At 45.3% G+C, this 16,973-nt stretch overlaps 1 protein-coding gene across 1 annotated transcript in view; it reads left to right on the top strand.

The window, feature by feature from the left end:
• The first annotated feature begins 4,948 nt into the window (after nucleotides 1-4,948).
• Nucleotides 4,949-16,973, top strand: part of LOC128325663 (C-type lectin LmsL-like) — a 31,628-nt gene continuing 19,603 nt past the window's right edge. The window contains exon 1 of the mRNA XM_053251337.1: nucleotides 4,949-5,075. Coding sequence (XP_053107312.1) covers nucleotides 4,949-5,075 — 127 coding nt within the window. The remainder of the gene's footprint in view (nucleotides 5,076-16,973) is intronic.

Raw genomic sequence — 16,973 nt, 5'->3', positions numbered from 1 at the left:
ATAATCATACTGTGCGGGAGGAGGTAATGGTAAACCCCTGCTGTATACTACCAAAGAAAACCACAGGGCTCTGTGGTCGCCTGGAGTCGACACCGACTCGGCACAACTTTACTTACTCTACATTAAAGGAGATTGGCTCTGAGAAAAATCACTTGAGCAGCCTTTTATCCAGAACAGCACAACATTGCTATAAAGTTCCGTCTTGCTGAATGATATAGATCCGTCTACTAGGATGGCTTACAAATATGAAGATTTTAATATTAATGTTTGTGCCCGTCTCCACAAGTGGCAGAGGCACAGAGTTACTGGTCCAGGTAGGGAATAGCTTTGCAAGTTTGAGCATAACTCCCTGTTAACTGAACAAGGACACATATTTAGGCAGAAAAGCACTGGACAGAAGAGGAAGTACACACAGTTGCATTTGAAGCAAGCAATTGCACCTCAGGGATGGGGATGTGCAAGCAATGACACCTCAGGGATTCAAACCCCATCCTGGAAACCAGAGTGCCAGCAGTCACTAGGGTCTTTTGCTTTCTCCGTGTGTAGTCTAATAAGGCAAAAGGCAAAACCGGAGAGAACAAGAGATTGTTCTCTCCGCAAAAGGAAAACCTTAAAGTAAAGGTTAAGAAGATATGTGCTTCATAAGCATCCACTTCTGACTGCTCACTTCATGCCACCAGCTGGTTCCTAGAATTTTGTGCCCACCTTCCAAGATGGCCCTGGGGCTCAGGGTGGCTCTTTTTTCTTAAGTTTTAAGGGAGCCCCACCAGTGCTGATTGCCTCCCTGCAGTGCCAGGAAGGCAACACAGTATTCCGCTTAAACAGAAGCTTTGCACAGGCCTAATAAGCAATTAGTCAGGGAGTCACATTTAGGTTGGTGGGAGTCGCCTCTGGCTTCCAGGCCTTGTGATGAAAAATGACCTGTTTTATGATCTCCCATAGAAGCCAAGCAGAGACATTCACCCCCATGCAGGAAAGCTCAACGCTGCATTTGGGGACTCTATTATAGTATATTATTTGCACTTGCCCAACAGTGCTGTGCGCAGCTGCGCAGACGTGACATTCCACTGTGTGTGCATAACAGTGCACAGTATGTCAGCCACTGCATCCTGTCTCAATGTAAAAAACCCCAAATACTGAAATAATTCTTGATTCCGGGGTTATATTTTAACTGATTTGTTTTACTGCCTTGAATGAAAAGGATTGACCTGGTCATTTCAATGACTGAGCCATACTTTGGATGGTCCCCCCTCCATATTTGGGGCCTGGGGGAATTGACACAGTCATGCATGAGATGGTCCTCTTGCCCCAGAGACTCTGAACAGAGCTCCAGCTCCCTTGAACTGGTACTATTTTTCTATTGGCCAGGATGTCAGGGGGGAAAGTCTCTGAGATGCTTTCATACAGGCACATAAAAAGTAGCAGCCAGGATCATTTTGTCCTTTGGGTGTCAGAGGGAGCTTTTGCTGTCTCCCAAGTTCTGATGCAGTTTCACATCAATTGCATTGCTAACCTGAACATCAAGTGCTGCTATTCCCAAATGTATCCACAAGATGGCAGCACAACCAGCTGTAACTGGAGTGGAGCTGTAACTGTGAGGCAAACCTTGAGCAAAGAGCAGCTGCCTATAGTCTAGGCAAACCAGCATGTGTTTAATAAACACTGGCCGCATTCAGATGTAATGGCAAGCTGAAGTTAAACTTGGCCATGGTTGTAACTCCATTATGCTCGAATGCGTGAGACCATGGTTACGACCCGAAAGCTAGCTCTGGTTTGTCTCACCAAACTCCAGCTTGAGTTATTTCTAAGGTTCACCACCGACAACTGAGGTTTTGCCGCCGAGGTGTAACGTCCAACCACTGATGCAGCTATAACAGTGGTTCCGTGCCAATTTTCAAACACCAATCGAGGGGCGGCAGCTCACACACACCCAGGGACTTGGGTGCTCCATGCTTTCAGCACTTCTCATGGGAAGCCTTTCAGAAAATCAGCCACGCCCCTCCTGTCAGCGATGTGGCTATGGAGTTGCCAGGCTCCAGGAATAGCACCACACCCCATCCTTGACTGGCCAGCCTGTCAAGCTGCACAGTCACTCAAGGGCAGCCCTGATCCCCACTCTGCCCCTTGCTCCCCCCACCTTGCAAGCGGGCACAGGATGACAGGATGGGGACTCGGTGCTTTTCTCCCCAAGAAGGGAGCAACAGTCATGTATGCTCACAAGCACAAACACTCCAAGTGGCAACCTGAGCAAGGCACCCCGTCACAGCCCTGGGAGGGGAGAAAATGCCTGGAGGGAGGAGGGATCCCTGGGGCCAGGTATGAAGGGCAGAGCAGCAAAGTCCTACTTTTTTCACATATAGGTTGGGGAAAGGATGGCCAGCCCCTTCCCCAGGTGGGGATATTTGCTCCTAAGTCTTGCTCATGAGAAGGGCCACCTGTGATGTCCCATCTCAGACATCATCACACTGGAGACCTAGCCCATCACCCCAAGGAATGCTCTCTCGTGAGAATGGCAGACTAAGGGGAGCGAGGGAGGCTGCTCTGTGCAGGGACAGGCACTTGGGCAAGTGGTGTCCTGGTCCGGCAACTGCCCCCAAGCCGCTGTCCTACCCTGCACCTTGCCAGTCTGCACGCCCATGTGAGGATGTGCGTCACTGCCCATGGTCCTAAAGGGCAAGCCCACTGTCCTTGGCCAGCAGAAAACTGGGGCTCTTTGCTTCCAGGAATCCACGCACTGGGAGATCTGCATAGAATGCTACATCAGACATAGTGTGCAGGAGCCTATCTAGGGAAAATAGATAGCACGGAAATTGTGCCCCTGTCCAAACAAGGATGATGAGCCTTGTAGTCAACAATATCTGGAAATCCCTGTTAAAAGGAACACTGTACCATCTAGACATGGTTGTTGATCCACACCTGAAAACATGAGCCATCTCTGTTAAACACTTAGAACAACAGTCAGGAGTTATGTGAGGATTCCAAGTGTCATTTTCTGTCTCATCTCATGCTTTTTAAAAAACATGATTTTGTCCTAGAGGATCACCTGCTCAAATAGCCACTAGCAAAATAGGGGAAGAAGAAGGTGGCAGCAGGGAGGGGGGGAGCCTATAAACCAGTGAATGTTTCCTGCCAGCCTTTGTCTTATGATGACTGTTGGCTCATGATGGGGTATATGTGCATTCACCACACTAATGCTTACTTTGGTACCAGGAGGGAGGAGGATACATTAGTTTGCCACACCAGACAGAGGAATTTGCAACAGGAGCAGATAGCCATGTTCTGCCAGGGCCAAAACCAGCCCCTGCCAGACTAAGAAATCATTGTAATTTGCCCCTTCCTGTCACAAGCAGGGTGCTGTGCTTTTATTATTGACTCTAACTCTCAGATATCCCAATCATGGATGGAAAATTCAGGGTCAATTTAAAGAGACACATTTTCTACATGGAAGTTTCTTCTGTGCAGGTGTTGTGCAGAAACCCATGTGTAATGATCAATACATATGTATCTATTCTGCCAGCAGCATAGCAAGGTTGGAATGGGCCCAGAGATGAGATTTTAAAATGGGCCCCCAGCCCCTCAAAGTCCAGGGCCTCCACACACCCCAGGCCCCCAAGGATTTAAGTCTGATATTTCAAAATAAGTATGCTGCCTGAAAATACATTTCACTGAATACACACACGCACACTTCACAATATATAGTGATATACATTGAATACTATATATTTGTGCTACCTTTAATGCCTAGAACACACTAGAAACACTAATTATTAAAATGGCCCCTTCGCTTCAGATTAGCAAAGGAGACTTTCAACCATGCAATGTGAGCCTATGTATGTTTTCTCAGAATTCTGAAAAATTCAGTAAAGTTTGATTCCGGGAGGTTTTTCACACGAGGCTTTTAAAGCCCTTTAACACACATCTCCTCTGGAATGGAGGTTCTGCATTCACATGTTGGCCAGATTTACCCTGAAGTCCCTGCGAGTTATTGTGGAGCAGTTCACACACAAGAAAAATAGAATAAAATAAAATAAAAGCACAACACATGCTTCATAGTTCTCATTCAGACCTGGGTTGCAAAACAACTTGAACATAAGTGTATTTAAATGGATGGATGGATGGATGGATGGATGGATGGATGAATAAATTAATGTAATATTGTTTGTTCCAGAAGTTTTTGTAATTTTTTGCCATGAAACAAGCCACTTATAGGCCTTTTTAGATAGTTTTTGTTTTTAAAGCTAGCAAATTTTCCAATCTGTTTTAAATTAAATATTCAGAGACTTCTCAGTCTCTCCCCCACCACCCATATCAAAGCCCTGTGGCAAGCAGATCCCTATATATGCGCGGGGGGTAACCACAAAAAGGAATTCACATTCTACCTGGCAAAGGCTGGGCTGGCTGGCCTGGACAGAGGGTCTACAGAGAACTCTGCCTGCCTCCTTGCTTGCTTGCTTGCTTGCTTGCTTGGGGCCTGCCGGCATACTCGAGTTCAGGCTTCAGGGAGGCATGCACGAAGCCCCACCCACTGCCGATCAGCTGAGAGGCGGGAAGAGAAGGAGCTGCTGTGTCCCAGTTTGCAGGCAGCTCCGATCCTAGGCCGGAGGGCAAGGCAAGCGGCTGAGGGGCCTTGGGACTGGGCAGGTGGGCAATGGGGTGGGGGTGGCAGGCACTGGCGTGGTGCCCTCCCCTCAGTGGCACCTAGGGCATGTGCCCTGGCTGCCTCCCCCAGTTACGCCCATGCTAGCGGACCACACCCGAGCCCTGTGCCTACACCATCTACGCAGGCAGGTATGTGCTGGCAAATGGCCCCCTCATGGGGGGACGGCGCTTGTGTCTGCTTTTAAGGGCCTGCCACAAGCAGGGATTCAGGAGTAATAAAGTTGGAGATGTCTCAAAGTTGGAACAGCCCCTGTGAGGATCTGTACCACTCCTTGCGCCTCCCCCAACCATGGGTGACACAGCCATCCTGAGGATGCTGGAAATTGGGGATCTCTACTCCCAGGAATCCCCATGCCTGGTGATCTGTATACAGCACCACGCCGGGCCAGATCCTGGAATTCTGAATGGGTTTAAGTGTCTGTGCCACAGCCCCTTATCTGCACTGTCCATGCAAATGTTTTAGGTGGGGGTGCTATAGGCAGGCTTTGAAAGGAAGGGGCAGGAATTCCCTAGCAGGCAAGTTCTATCTTTTCCTCAGAGAGGTTGGGGAAGGGGCAGCCCCTTCCCCCTTTGAGGGGTTCATGCCCACCAGACCTACTCATGATCAAAGCCAGTCACCAGGGTCAGTTTTAGGACAAGTGAGATCCTTCTTCAAGGATTGAGCCACCTGACCCGGGGCTCAGTGGCATGAGAGGGAAAGGCCATGGAGACCCCCACCACCACCAAGAAAAGGACTATTGTGGTGGGGGGGATGCTCGGACAAAGCACAACTGATTCAAGAGGGCAATACATCCCCTTTCCCCAACAACATCTATTGTCCCTATTATCCCTTTGGCCATTGTGACTGGGGATGGTGTGAGTTGTAGTCCAACATCTGGAACTCAAGGTTCAGAACTTCTGGTTTAAGCGATAGCAACATAAAAGTCCTCCCTCTATTGCCCCAGGCAAATTCCAGCTGAGGTGGTGAAGCTCTTCCAAACTGAAGCCAAAAGGCAGGTGCACAGATACTGCTTGTTATTGAGTCAGACCATTGGTCCCTCTAGTGCAGTAGCATCTGCTCTGACTGGCAGCAGCCTACCAAGATCTCAGGCAGAGTTTTCTTCCCCATCCCTTGTTACCCGAGATATTTTAAACTGGAAATGCCAGCACTTCCATCTCAAAAGTATGTGCTTGGCCAGAATTGCGACCCCCTTCCTAAACAGTGGAAATGACTCTAGCCTCTCCAGGAGCTGGCTTAGGAGGGGATGGCACCCAGCCAAAGAATAAGAAGAGGAAAAATGGTCAAGAAGCCAGTCTAGGGGTCTGGTGCCCCCCCCGCCCCCGCTAAGCCTGGTGTGGTCCCGGGCAGATTAAGCTGTTTGCCGCCTATAGACAACCAAAGATTTGCTGCCCTGGATCGAGGGGCAAGGATTCTCCTTTATAAGGAAAGGGCTTGGGGAGCGGGAGTTAAATCTTTTCCCCATGCACAGGCAGCCCTGAAATGGGCTGGAAATGGCCCGACCTGTTGTTTGGCAGGCAGGCAGACCAGTGGGAAGAGCCCTTGCCACTGTCCCTGCCACACCATCACCATCCTGCCGCCATCCCGATGTGCAGTGGCGGTTTTTAAAAGGTAGAGAAGGAAGATTTAACTTTCCCCTGACCCAAGCCCTTTACTTGCACACTACTCTCAAAATTTGCCGCCCTTCAAAAGTTGTCGCCATAGGCAAGTGCCTATATTGCCTATGCATTAATCTGCTCCTGGGTGTGGTCAAAGCACCACCAGCCAAGCCATCGACCTCAAACACTCCTCAAACTGGAAATGCCAGCACTTCCACCCCAAAAGTATGTGCTTGACCAGAATTGCAGCCCCTTCCTAAAACCAGAACAGTGGAAACGACTCTTGCCTCCCCAGGAGCTGCCTTAGGAGGGGACGGCACCCAGCCAAAGAATAAGAAGAGAGAGAAAGGCCAAGAAGGCAGTCCAGGGGGCTAGCACCCCCACCACTAACCCTGGTGGGGTCAAAGCACGGCCAGCAAAGCCATCAACCTCAAACATGCAGAAATCTGTCACTGGTCACCAACTCGCACCCAGTGCAGGCGGGTCAGCTGTGCTTTGCGGGGAGGTGGAAGCAGAAGCCAGAACAGTGTTTCCGGTGGCAAGAAGGAGGAACCCACTTCTCTTTATGCTATGAATTTCTTGTGCCAGAAGCTGCGCGAGAAGATGCAAAATGTCTCTGTTTGGCTAAGAGCAGCACACTCATAAAAGGAGCAGTTCCCGGGGTATGATGAAAGGCCTGAAGGTTAAACTCGTTTTATTTGCACAGAGGGAATATGCTCTACTGGTGCCTTCTGCTATCTGGAGCCAATCTAAACCGTTCCAAACCTTGCAAAAGGCTTGGTTTCGCAAATGGGTTAGACTGAATCTGCATTCAGTTCACCAATTCTAAGAACAGAATGTGACTGGGGCGGGGTGGGAGGGGGACGTGTTAGCTCAGAATATAACCAATTCTACATTCAGGACTGTGTGTATTGTGTAAGTAAGTAAGTTTATTGTTGTAACCACAGGTCATAAAATACATATTAAAGCATTATAAAACTTCTTCTTCTTCTTCTTCTTCTTCTTCTTCTTCTTCTTCTTCTTCTTCTTATTATTATTATTATTTGTAAACAAGCAAATAATAACAACATTATTTTATTTATTAGCTATTAATAGTAGAAACATCACTCTTAAAGAAAAACAGATAAGATATTAGACAGTAAAAAAATTAACAACTAACTTAACAAAATGCACAAAATTAAAAGATATTTAATCCTAAATTCTTAACTATAGTTATAGCTCTGATGGGTACAACACGAGTAAGAGTGCTAGTCCTGGAACTACACCTCAGCCAGATGTGTGGCAGGGCTAGCAGATACACTTCTCTTCCTAATTTTTTTTTTTAAAGCAAAAATAGCTGCATGATAACTAACATAAGGGAACATGTCCGCTAGCAAGTAATTAACACAATCTGTTTTAGAACCTGTGATCTGACCCAGTGTGTTTTCTCTTACTGCTCCATAAAAGGAGCAGTGTAGGACATCATGTTTAAGGTCCTCCACTTGCCCCTGGCCATGGGGCAGAGGCCCTGTTCCACAGATATGTCAAGGGCATGGCTTGAAAATGAGAACCTGTAAATGCCTTCCTTAGTGGAGAGGATGAGTAGGTACTGCAAAGTGTATCTGTTTTTCTTGAAGGGAGGACACCATAAGGAGAACTTTGAATGCTGGACCCAACCAGCAAATCAGCTGGCATCCCACTCAAGGAGCCCATATTGGGTTTCCCCCTGACCACAGGAGAGCTGGTCTTGTGGTAGCTAAGCAGGGTCTGCCCTGGTTTACATTTGAATGAGGGAGTACATGTGTGAGCACTGTAATATATTCTGCTCAGGGGATGAGTCCACTCTGGGAAGAGAAGGTTCCAAGTTCCCTCCCATCTCCGAGATATGGCTGAGAGAGACTCTACCCTGGGAAAGCCACTGCCAGTCTGTGTAGACAATACTGAGCTAGGAGGGAGGCAGCAAGGTATGCAGGTGGGACCCTCAGAGACATGATAAAGGAATCCCACTCCCAGGCTGACAGCTCCTTTGCTGTCATGGAGAATGAGGGTTTCAGGGAAGGAGAACATCAGTCTGAAGTAGAGGGGAATGCTCCCTTGGAGGGGACCTCTTCTTTGTGTGCTGTGCCCATATGCTCTAGCACAGAGGATACTCCTCTGGGGGTTAGGGGGTCTCCTAGTAGTGTCTCCTAGTTAGGGGTCTCCTAGTAGTGGGTGATTCAATTGCTAGGGGAATAGAGAGATGGGTTTGTGATGTCAGGGAGAATGAGAGTTTCAGGGAAGGAGGACAGTCTGAGGAAGAGGGGAATGCTTCCTTAGAAGGGACCCCTTCCTTGGGTGAAGCACCCATGTCCTCTCACACAGAGGATACTCCTCTGAGGGTTAGAGAGTCTCTTAGTAGTGTCTCCTAGTTAGGGGTCTCCTTGTAGTGGGTGATTAGATCATTAGGGGTATAAAGAGATGGGCTTGTGATGTGCGTGTAGCCCGCATGATGACTTGTCTGCCTTGTGCGAAGGTTGCAGACATCGCACAGCATCTAAATAGGCTGTTAGGCAGTGCTGGGGAGGAGTCAGCTGTCACGTTGCACGGCAGCACCAACCCTGTTGGGAAGTGCACTCAGTCTGGAGGTCCTAGTATTGGACTAAGGGGCCTATTTGAAGCCCACCCTGGGGGTTGTTAGTGTTGGAAATTCTCTGTGCTGAGAGAATCCCTTTCTCATTATAGCAGAGTGCACAGAGGCACAACACAGCAGATTTAGTTAGGCATGCGTGTATGCTGAGAGTAAAGTAACTTGGAGCCAATTCATAGTTTCAAATCAATATAAAAGGCATTTATTAAGGAACTCCATTCTAGATAGGAAAGTGAGGAGTTAGGATCTCTATCTATCTAGCTGGATGCAGATGGATTCTGCATCTTCTCTGCACATATGGTGCAGGGAGAGAGGCTTGCCATGTTGCAAGGTAGAAGGACAGGTAGGGAAGAGAGAGAGGAAGGAAGTTAGTCCCTGAGATTAGCAATCTACATATCAAAGGGATAGTATCAGAGCAGTGGAGAAGGGATGACCAATGTCTTGACCCTGTAGCCCTCTGACTCACTAGTCTGTCCTCCACTGTCTGAGACGAGACAGCGCAAAGTCCTTTACTTCCAACACCCCCTCTCGATGTCTCATGACTCAGTTCACAAGATTCATTTTCTCTCTCAGCTTTTCAAAGCAGGGTCTTGGTAGTGGCTTAGTGAGTATGTCTGCAAGCATTTCATTTGTCGGGCAGTAGATCAGCTTGATTAGTCCATCTTTCTGCAGACTTCTCGCTACATGGTACTTTACATCAATATGTTTGGTACGCCCCTTTACATCTTCTTGTTTGGAGAGTTGAATGCAGCTTTGATTGTCTTCATACACTGGTATGGGCTGTGGTACATCTGTACCTAGGCCCTTCAGTAGTTGACACAGCCATTGTATCTCGTGACAGCCCTGTGCAGCCGATACATATTCCGCTTCAGTGGTTGATGATGCTACTATGTCTTGTTTTGTGCTTGACCAGCTTATGGCTCCATCTCCATAGAAAATTATGTGACCGCTGGTGGATTTCCTTTCTGTTAGATCTCCACCCCAGTCTGCATCTACGCATACTTCTAGTTTTGGTTGACTGTTAGCTGGTAGCTTGAGCTTAAAGTGTGCAGTACCCTTTAGGTACCTAACAAGTCTCTTAATTGCATTCCAGTCCTTGACTGTTGGTGATGCAGTCTTTCTGCAAAGTAAGCCAACTGCTGTGCTAATATCTGGCCTAGTGAGTGTACTAATGTATAAAAGCTTACCCAATGCTTCACGATATCTATGGTTGTCAGATAGTGGCTCAGTTTGATCTTCTTGCTTTGTGTAGTTCTCTTCCATTGGAGTTGGTGTAGGATTTGCATTTTCCAGTCTGAGCAGGTTTATCAAGTCTTTAATTTTCTGTTCTTGGTTGATGAGGAAACTTCCATCTTTCTCTCTTTGTACTTGAATGCCCAAGTAGTGTGCAATGTTGCCAAGTCGCTTGACTTCCACATCTCTGTTCAGATGATGCATTATTTCCTTGCTGTCATCTGGATTTTCATAGGCAATAATCAAATCATCAACATATGCCAAAATGTAAGTCCACTTGCCATTGATGCACCTTGTGTACAGGCAGGGATCCGCGTTGCTTCTTTTGAAGTTTGCTTGAAGCAGCATATCATTTAGTTTTATGTTCCATGCTCTGGCAGCCTGTTTTAAACCATAAATGCTCTTTTGCAGTTTGCATACATAGTCCTCTTTGCCTTTCTCTAAGAAACCTGGTGGTTGTTGCATGTAAATGTCCTCTTCTAGTTCGTCATGCAAGAATGCAGTTTTCACGTCTAGGTGTTCAACATGCATTCCTTTGCTAGCAGCAATACTTAACAGAGTCCTTACTGTGGTATGTTTAACCACTGGTGCAAAGGTTTCATCATAATCTTCTCCATATTTCTGCGAATATCCTTTTGCTACTAATCTGGCTTTGTAGCGCTGAATCTCACCATCAGCATCATGTTTGGGTTTGAAAACCCATTTGCAGCCTATAACTTTCATCAGGGTGCTTGGTTTGGTTGCTTGCTTCGGTGTAGGCCTCCACTGAAGGTGTAGCTCTTTCATTCTCATCAAAGTACACCGCTCTGCTTATGGTTATCTTGTTGGTGTCATGATCCAGAATCCTGTAGCCTTTGGATTCTGCTGAGTAGCCTACAAAAATCCCTTTTGTGGCCCTAGCCCCTAACTTAGTCCTTTTTTCCTTTGGGATATATGAGTAAGCCGTGCTTCCAAAAACACGCAGATGGACAGCTTATGACCATGCCAAAGTTCATATGGTGTTGTTCCTATAGGCTTTGTGTGCATTCTGTTTTGTATGTACTGTATGCAGCAGTCATGATACCTTCTCCCCAGAATTTCTGTGAGAGGTGTGCATCAGCAAGCATGCATCTTACCATATCCAGTAGACTTCTATTTTCTGACACTTCATTCTGTGATGCGTTGGAAGCTACCGTGGTTTGATGCACGATTCCATGTTCTCTCAGGAAATGCTGTGTGGCGTTGGACATATATTCTCCTCCACTGTCTGTGCGTAGGATCTTTGGCTTCCAGCCAAATTTGTTGTTTGCCATGGCCACATATTCTTGTAATTTCTCCAGCGTCTGCGATTTCTCCTTTAGTAGAAATACACACGTGTATCATGAGAAATCATCTATTATTGTTAGAAAATATTTTTGATTACCTATGGTTGCTGGTAGTGGTCCAGATATATTGCTGTGGATCAGCTCTAGGGGTCTTCTGATCTTCCTTTCACTCTGTTTAGGAAATGGCTTGTTAACTGCTTTGGACTCAAGACAACAAACACAGTTAGTTACAATGTCACATGGTACAAAATCAATGCCATTAACTAATCCCTTTTCCTTCATGTTCTGGATTGACTCATAGCTCCTGTGTCCTAGGCATCTATGCCACAGTTGCAAGCAGTTTTCATGCAGGCATAACTTAGAGAAAGATCAGCCCAGTCTAAACCTAAGGCATACCAGCCTAATGAAGTGAACCTTGCTGTCTGTAGATTGCTCCTCCACACTGTAAAGACCTTTGGATTTAGAGCCTACAAGGCAAACTTCTCCATTCTGGGTAACAACACATTGTCCATTTTTAATATACAGTTCACAGCCTTGTTTCTCTAGCTTGGATATTGAAATCAAGGAGCTTGAGAAGTCAGGGATATAAAAAACATCTTTAAGAAAAAATGGTTTAACAGATCCATCCAGCAATTTGCAATACAAAATTCCTCCACCCAAAACACAAGTCTCTGGACTCCCCACCACAGCCCATTATCTCTTTATTGGTTAGGCTTAAGCTGAGATCTGAAACCCACTTGAGAGCCAAATCTTGGATTCAGATCTGAATTTATTGTAGGGATTCTTAACCTTTTGGCACCTATGGACCCTCCAGATCAGCAAGTATTACCTATGGACTCCCATTAAAATTATATAATTAAAATTCAAGAAAAATAAGGGATGTATTTATTTATTTGTTTGTTTGTTTGTTAGAAACATTTGATATACCACCCACTCCAAAGACTCTGGGTGGTGTACAAAAACATGCAAAACAAGACAGCATTAAAATTACATTCTAAATAAAACTAAAGTAACTAACAAACAAGAAAAAAGGGGGGAAAGCAAATAGGTAAACTACAGGGTAAAAGCCTGGTGAAAAAGCAAAGTCTTCAATAACTATTTAAAAATCAGCAAGGAAGGAGCTAAATGAATCTGCAGGGAAAGGGAATTCCAGAGAAGTGGGGCAGCACTTGGGGCAGGGATGTACCATATTTGTTTCGAAATAATGTTTATGTGGAGGCATCTTTAAATCTATGTATATAATTCTCTAAGACGTACCTGTTGCTAGTCCTATGTATGGCAGCTCTCGTGAGAGTTTGCAAGCGAGCTGTTGGGAGGGGGAAAGGAAAGTGGCGGTGGACGGGTGTGTTGGCCTCTGCTGGCCAACGGCCATAATAAAATTGATGATGGGTGTGCTGGCGGAGGGGGGAGAGAAAGCAGGGGGGGACGGCAGGGGGGGCGAAAACAGCGGCGGGGGGAGAAAATGGGGGAGAATGGGGGAGAGCCAAGAGGGAGCGGGAAGGAGGGGGAGAACTAGAGATGCTCTGTGCCTGGGCAAGTAAATATTTAAGTATATAGTAAATATTTAATTTCCCCTGGATCACCTGGATCAACCCCATGTTCCACAGGAGGTCCATGGACCCTAGGTTAAGAACCCCTGGTTTATTGCAAGGAGGTTAATTATAAAAGTTCAGATGTCAGGAGAGAACTTATTCTTCTTTCCAACTAAACTGGAAGTGGAATTCTTTTGACTGAGCAGGGACTTTTACACACAGCAGGCTTTACCATGAGTTTACCTGGAGGCTTTACGGCGAACTTGAAGTTGTCCAAAAAACCCGACACAAATACTGGATTTTTTTTTTTTTTACCCGGGATATAAATCAGGCTACACTCTACTGTGCTGTGAAAAATCTGAACTGTGTGTGAACTGCTCCCTGATAGCTCACTGGGACTTTGGGGTAAATCTGGCCGATATGTGAATGCACCCCCTCCAGTCTGGAGGAGATGCAAGTTAAAAGGCTTTAAAAGCCCCATGTGAAGAACTTCCAGGGGAGTGGGGAGTACTGTAGTTCATGGGAAGCCTGAATTGTCCTTTTGCCACTGGCAAATTTCATTCTAGTCCAATTATGATTTTTTGCTTTCTCTCTCTCTCTCTCTCTCTCTCTCTCTCTCTCTCTCTCTCTCTCTCTCTCTCTCTCTCTCTCTCTCCCCAACCTTATAATCATTTTTAATATGTTCAACAGGTGTTATATAGCGAAGGGAGCAAACCACTTTATTAAACAAACTCAAAAAATAAAGAAGCCAGCACAAGTATTAGCAAAGTAATAAGGAACTAAGCAGCTGTTTAGTTTTGTTAGAATATTGATATCCCTCATAAACAGAGTGAGAGATCAATAGAATGAGGATGTGTTTGCTTTCCCCCAAGCCAGATGTCCATTGAGCAAGGGAGCCCCAGGTTTTTGCACACATTGTAGATGGCTTTCTTTCTTTCTGTAGGGAAAGAATGGCAGTGCAGGCCCCAAATAGCAGAGCAAAACCAGTTTGGTGAGAAAGCAGCAAAGCAAGAGGTCTTGAGGCAGTTCTTTAGTATTGAAGAACTACAAGGATTTATTTAAAGAAAAGGTTACAATCAGGTGATAAAGAGCCTGAAGCTTAATTTCAGTTGTAACTCATGGCTGAAGAGAGAGGCCAAAACAAACAGCTATCTCTGGAGATACAAAATGGAGACTAACACTGGAATAACAAAGAGGAGAGGAGTCCAACACTTTTATCCATAACCCTACCCCCCGCCCCGCCCGTGGTCACTATGAGACATTGCAGCTGAGAGCTGATGCTGCCAGGGTCCTAGCTCTAACACTCCTCCTCATTGGCTCATGCTGCTGTCTATAATTCCCAACTTCTCTTTCAAGGGTTTGAAACGATCCCTGGGCAACGGCTTAGTTAGCACATTGGATACCATTTGTTCACTTGGACAATACATCAATTTTACAAGTCCTTTCCATTTTACAAGTCCATCAATTTTACAAGTCCGTGCTTGCAGCTACATCAACTGACTCCTCCACTACCATAAAAGAATACATAACCACTGGTTGACTTCTGGTCTGTTTGATTCTCAGCCCAGTCTGCATCCATTTAACCTACTAACTTGGGTCCACTACTAGCAAGCGACTTTAATTTTAGATGGATTGCCACTTTTAGGTACCTGCTCAGTCTCTTTATTACAGACCAGCCATCTTTGCTGGGTGTGCTTACTTTCCTACTCAAGATTCCCACAGATGCAACATATACAAGTTTTCCAGTCGCTGTTCTGTACTCACTGTTGTCTGGCAGAAGTTCACTCTCCTCCTCCTGCTTTAGGTAGCCTGTTTCCATAGGTGTACTCATTTCTTTGGCCTCTGTAAGCCCCAAATACTCTAGCAAATCATTTATTTTCTGTTTTTGGTTAAGCAATTAGCTTCCATCCTCTTCTCTCTCTACGTGTATCCCAAGATAGTGTGAAACAGGCCCAAGCTCTTTTATCTCACTATTCAGATGCTTTATTATTTCAAGGCTGTCCTCTCTATTTTCATAATAAATTATCAGATCATCAACGAAAGTACGTTTATAGGTCCATCTGTTGTCTTTGAACCTTGAGTACAGACAAGGGCCAGCCTTTCCTTGGGTAAATCTCTCATTGATTATCAATTGGTTTTATTTTACATTCCAGGCTCTTGCAGCCTGCTTTAGTCCATAAATACTTTTCTGCAGCTTACATACAAGTTTTTCTTTACCAAGTTCTACAAATCCTGGAGGCTGCTCCATATAAATATCTTCTTTGACGTCTTCAGAAAGAAATGCAGTTTTCATGTCTATGTGAGCCACTTGCATTTTCTTTGCTGCTGCAATGTTTAGGAGTATCCTTACTGAGGTGTATTTTACAACAGGAGCAAATGTCTCATCATAATCTTCCCCATATATTTGCATGAATCCCTTTGCCACCAGTCTAGTTTTGTAACACTGGACATCACCTTCTGCATTTTGCTCAGTTTTTAAAATCCACTTGCACCCCACAATCTTTCTTCCCTCAGGTAGTTCTGTGAGTGTCCATGTGTTATTTTTGTCCAATGATTCCATTTCTTCTTTCACAGCTTCCTTCCAGTTTTGTGCATCAGTTGCAGGTAAGTTATCAATTTCTTTCCATGTGCTTGGTTCTTGAAACCTTTCTTCCTTTGCAATGTAGGAAAGTTTCTTAGATGGAACTCCTTTATTTTGATGTGTTGAACTCCACATCCTTTGTTCATCATCAGCATCCTTTTCTGCTGAATTGCTGCCAGGTGTAAAACTTATAGTGGATCCTTCCTTTTGGTCAGATTGCCTTGATTCTTTCTCCAACTGAAAATTGGTGTCTAGGTTTGGCAGTTCACTTCATTTTCACTGAGTATGCTACATTGCATATTTTAATTGTTTCTGGGGCAAGATCTAAAATCCGACATCCTTTACATCCTATGGAATAGCCAACAAGTATTCCTTCCTCAGATCTACAGTTGCGTTTGGTTCTTTTGGTTTTTGGTATATAGGTGCAGCAGGGAAATGCTTGACTAACAAGCAGAAGGTTGCCTGTTCGAATCCCCACTGCTACTATATTGGGCAGCAGCAATATAGGAAGATGCTGAAAGGCATCATCTCATACTGTGTGGGAGGAGGCAATGGTAAACTCCTCTTGTATTCTACCAAAGTAAACCACAGTGCTCTGTGGGCACCAGGAGTCGAAATTGACTTGATGACACTCTTTATATAGGTGTATGCTTTAGATCCAAACTCTGTTCTATGACTCAAAGTGGGCTTGTTGCCATGCCATAGTTCACGTGGTGTTCTTGTGGCTTTTGTTGGCAATCTGTTTTGCAGGCAAGTAGCAGTCATCACTGCATCTCCCCACAATTTAGTAGCCAAACCAGCATCTACAAGCATGCATCTCATCATTTCCATAAGAGAACAGTTCTTTCCTTCTGCCACACCATTTTCGCTCCAGAGTATAAGGATCCGTCTTTTGGTGATCAATGCGCTCCTCCTTTAGGAATCTTATGATATCATTCCCAGTGTATTTGCCACTATTGTCAGTACAGAGGATCTGTGGCTTTCTCCCAAACTTATTGCTCACTCTTGCAACATATTCTTTTAGTCTTTCTAGTACTTGTCCCCATCACTGTATATGTGTATCTAGAATAGTCATCAATGAAAGTAAGAACATATATTCCCCCCTGATGTATTTACTTGCATAGGTCCACAAACATCACTATGAATCAAATCCAAAGGATGCTGTGTTTCTCTTTCTTTGCGTGGAAGAAAAGCAGGCCATGTTGCCTTTGCTTTTATACAGTATGCAGTCTTTGATTCAGTGCTGCAGCGGGCTATTTTTAGATCCTTTCCCAAATCGAACTTTTCAGCCTGACATATCGTTTTGGCATCTCTATGGCCTAGCCTTCTGAGCCACAAATTCAGACATCCTTTGTGTGTGCATTCCTTCACATTTTGGCCTTTTCAGTCACACATTCTACTTCAGACAATCTATTCTCTTGTAAACCTGCTTTCATAAGCAATTCCTGTTTATGAGTAATGGA

The sequence above is a fragment of the Hemicordylus capensis genome, chromosome 1 (assembly GCF_027244095.1).
Source record: "Hemicordylus capensis ecotype Gifberg chromosome 1, rHemCap1.1.pri, whole genome shotgun sequence".
In the NCBI taxonomy this organism is placed as follows: Eukaryota; Metazoa; Chordata; class Lepidosauria; order Squamata; family Cordylidae; genus Hemicordylus; species Hemicordylus capensis.
The sequence above is the reverse complement of the archived record's forward strand: the minus strand, read 5'-3'. Positions and strand labels throughout refer to the sequence as shown.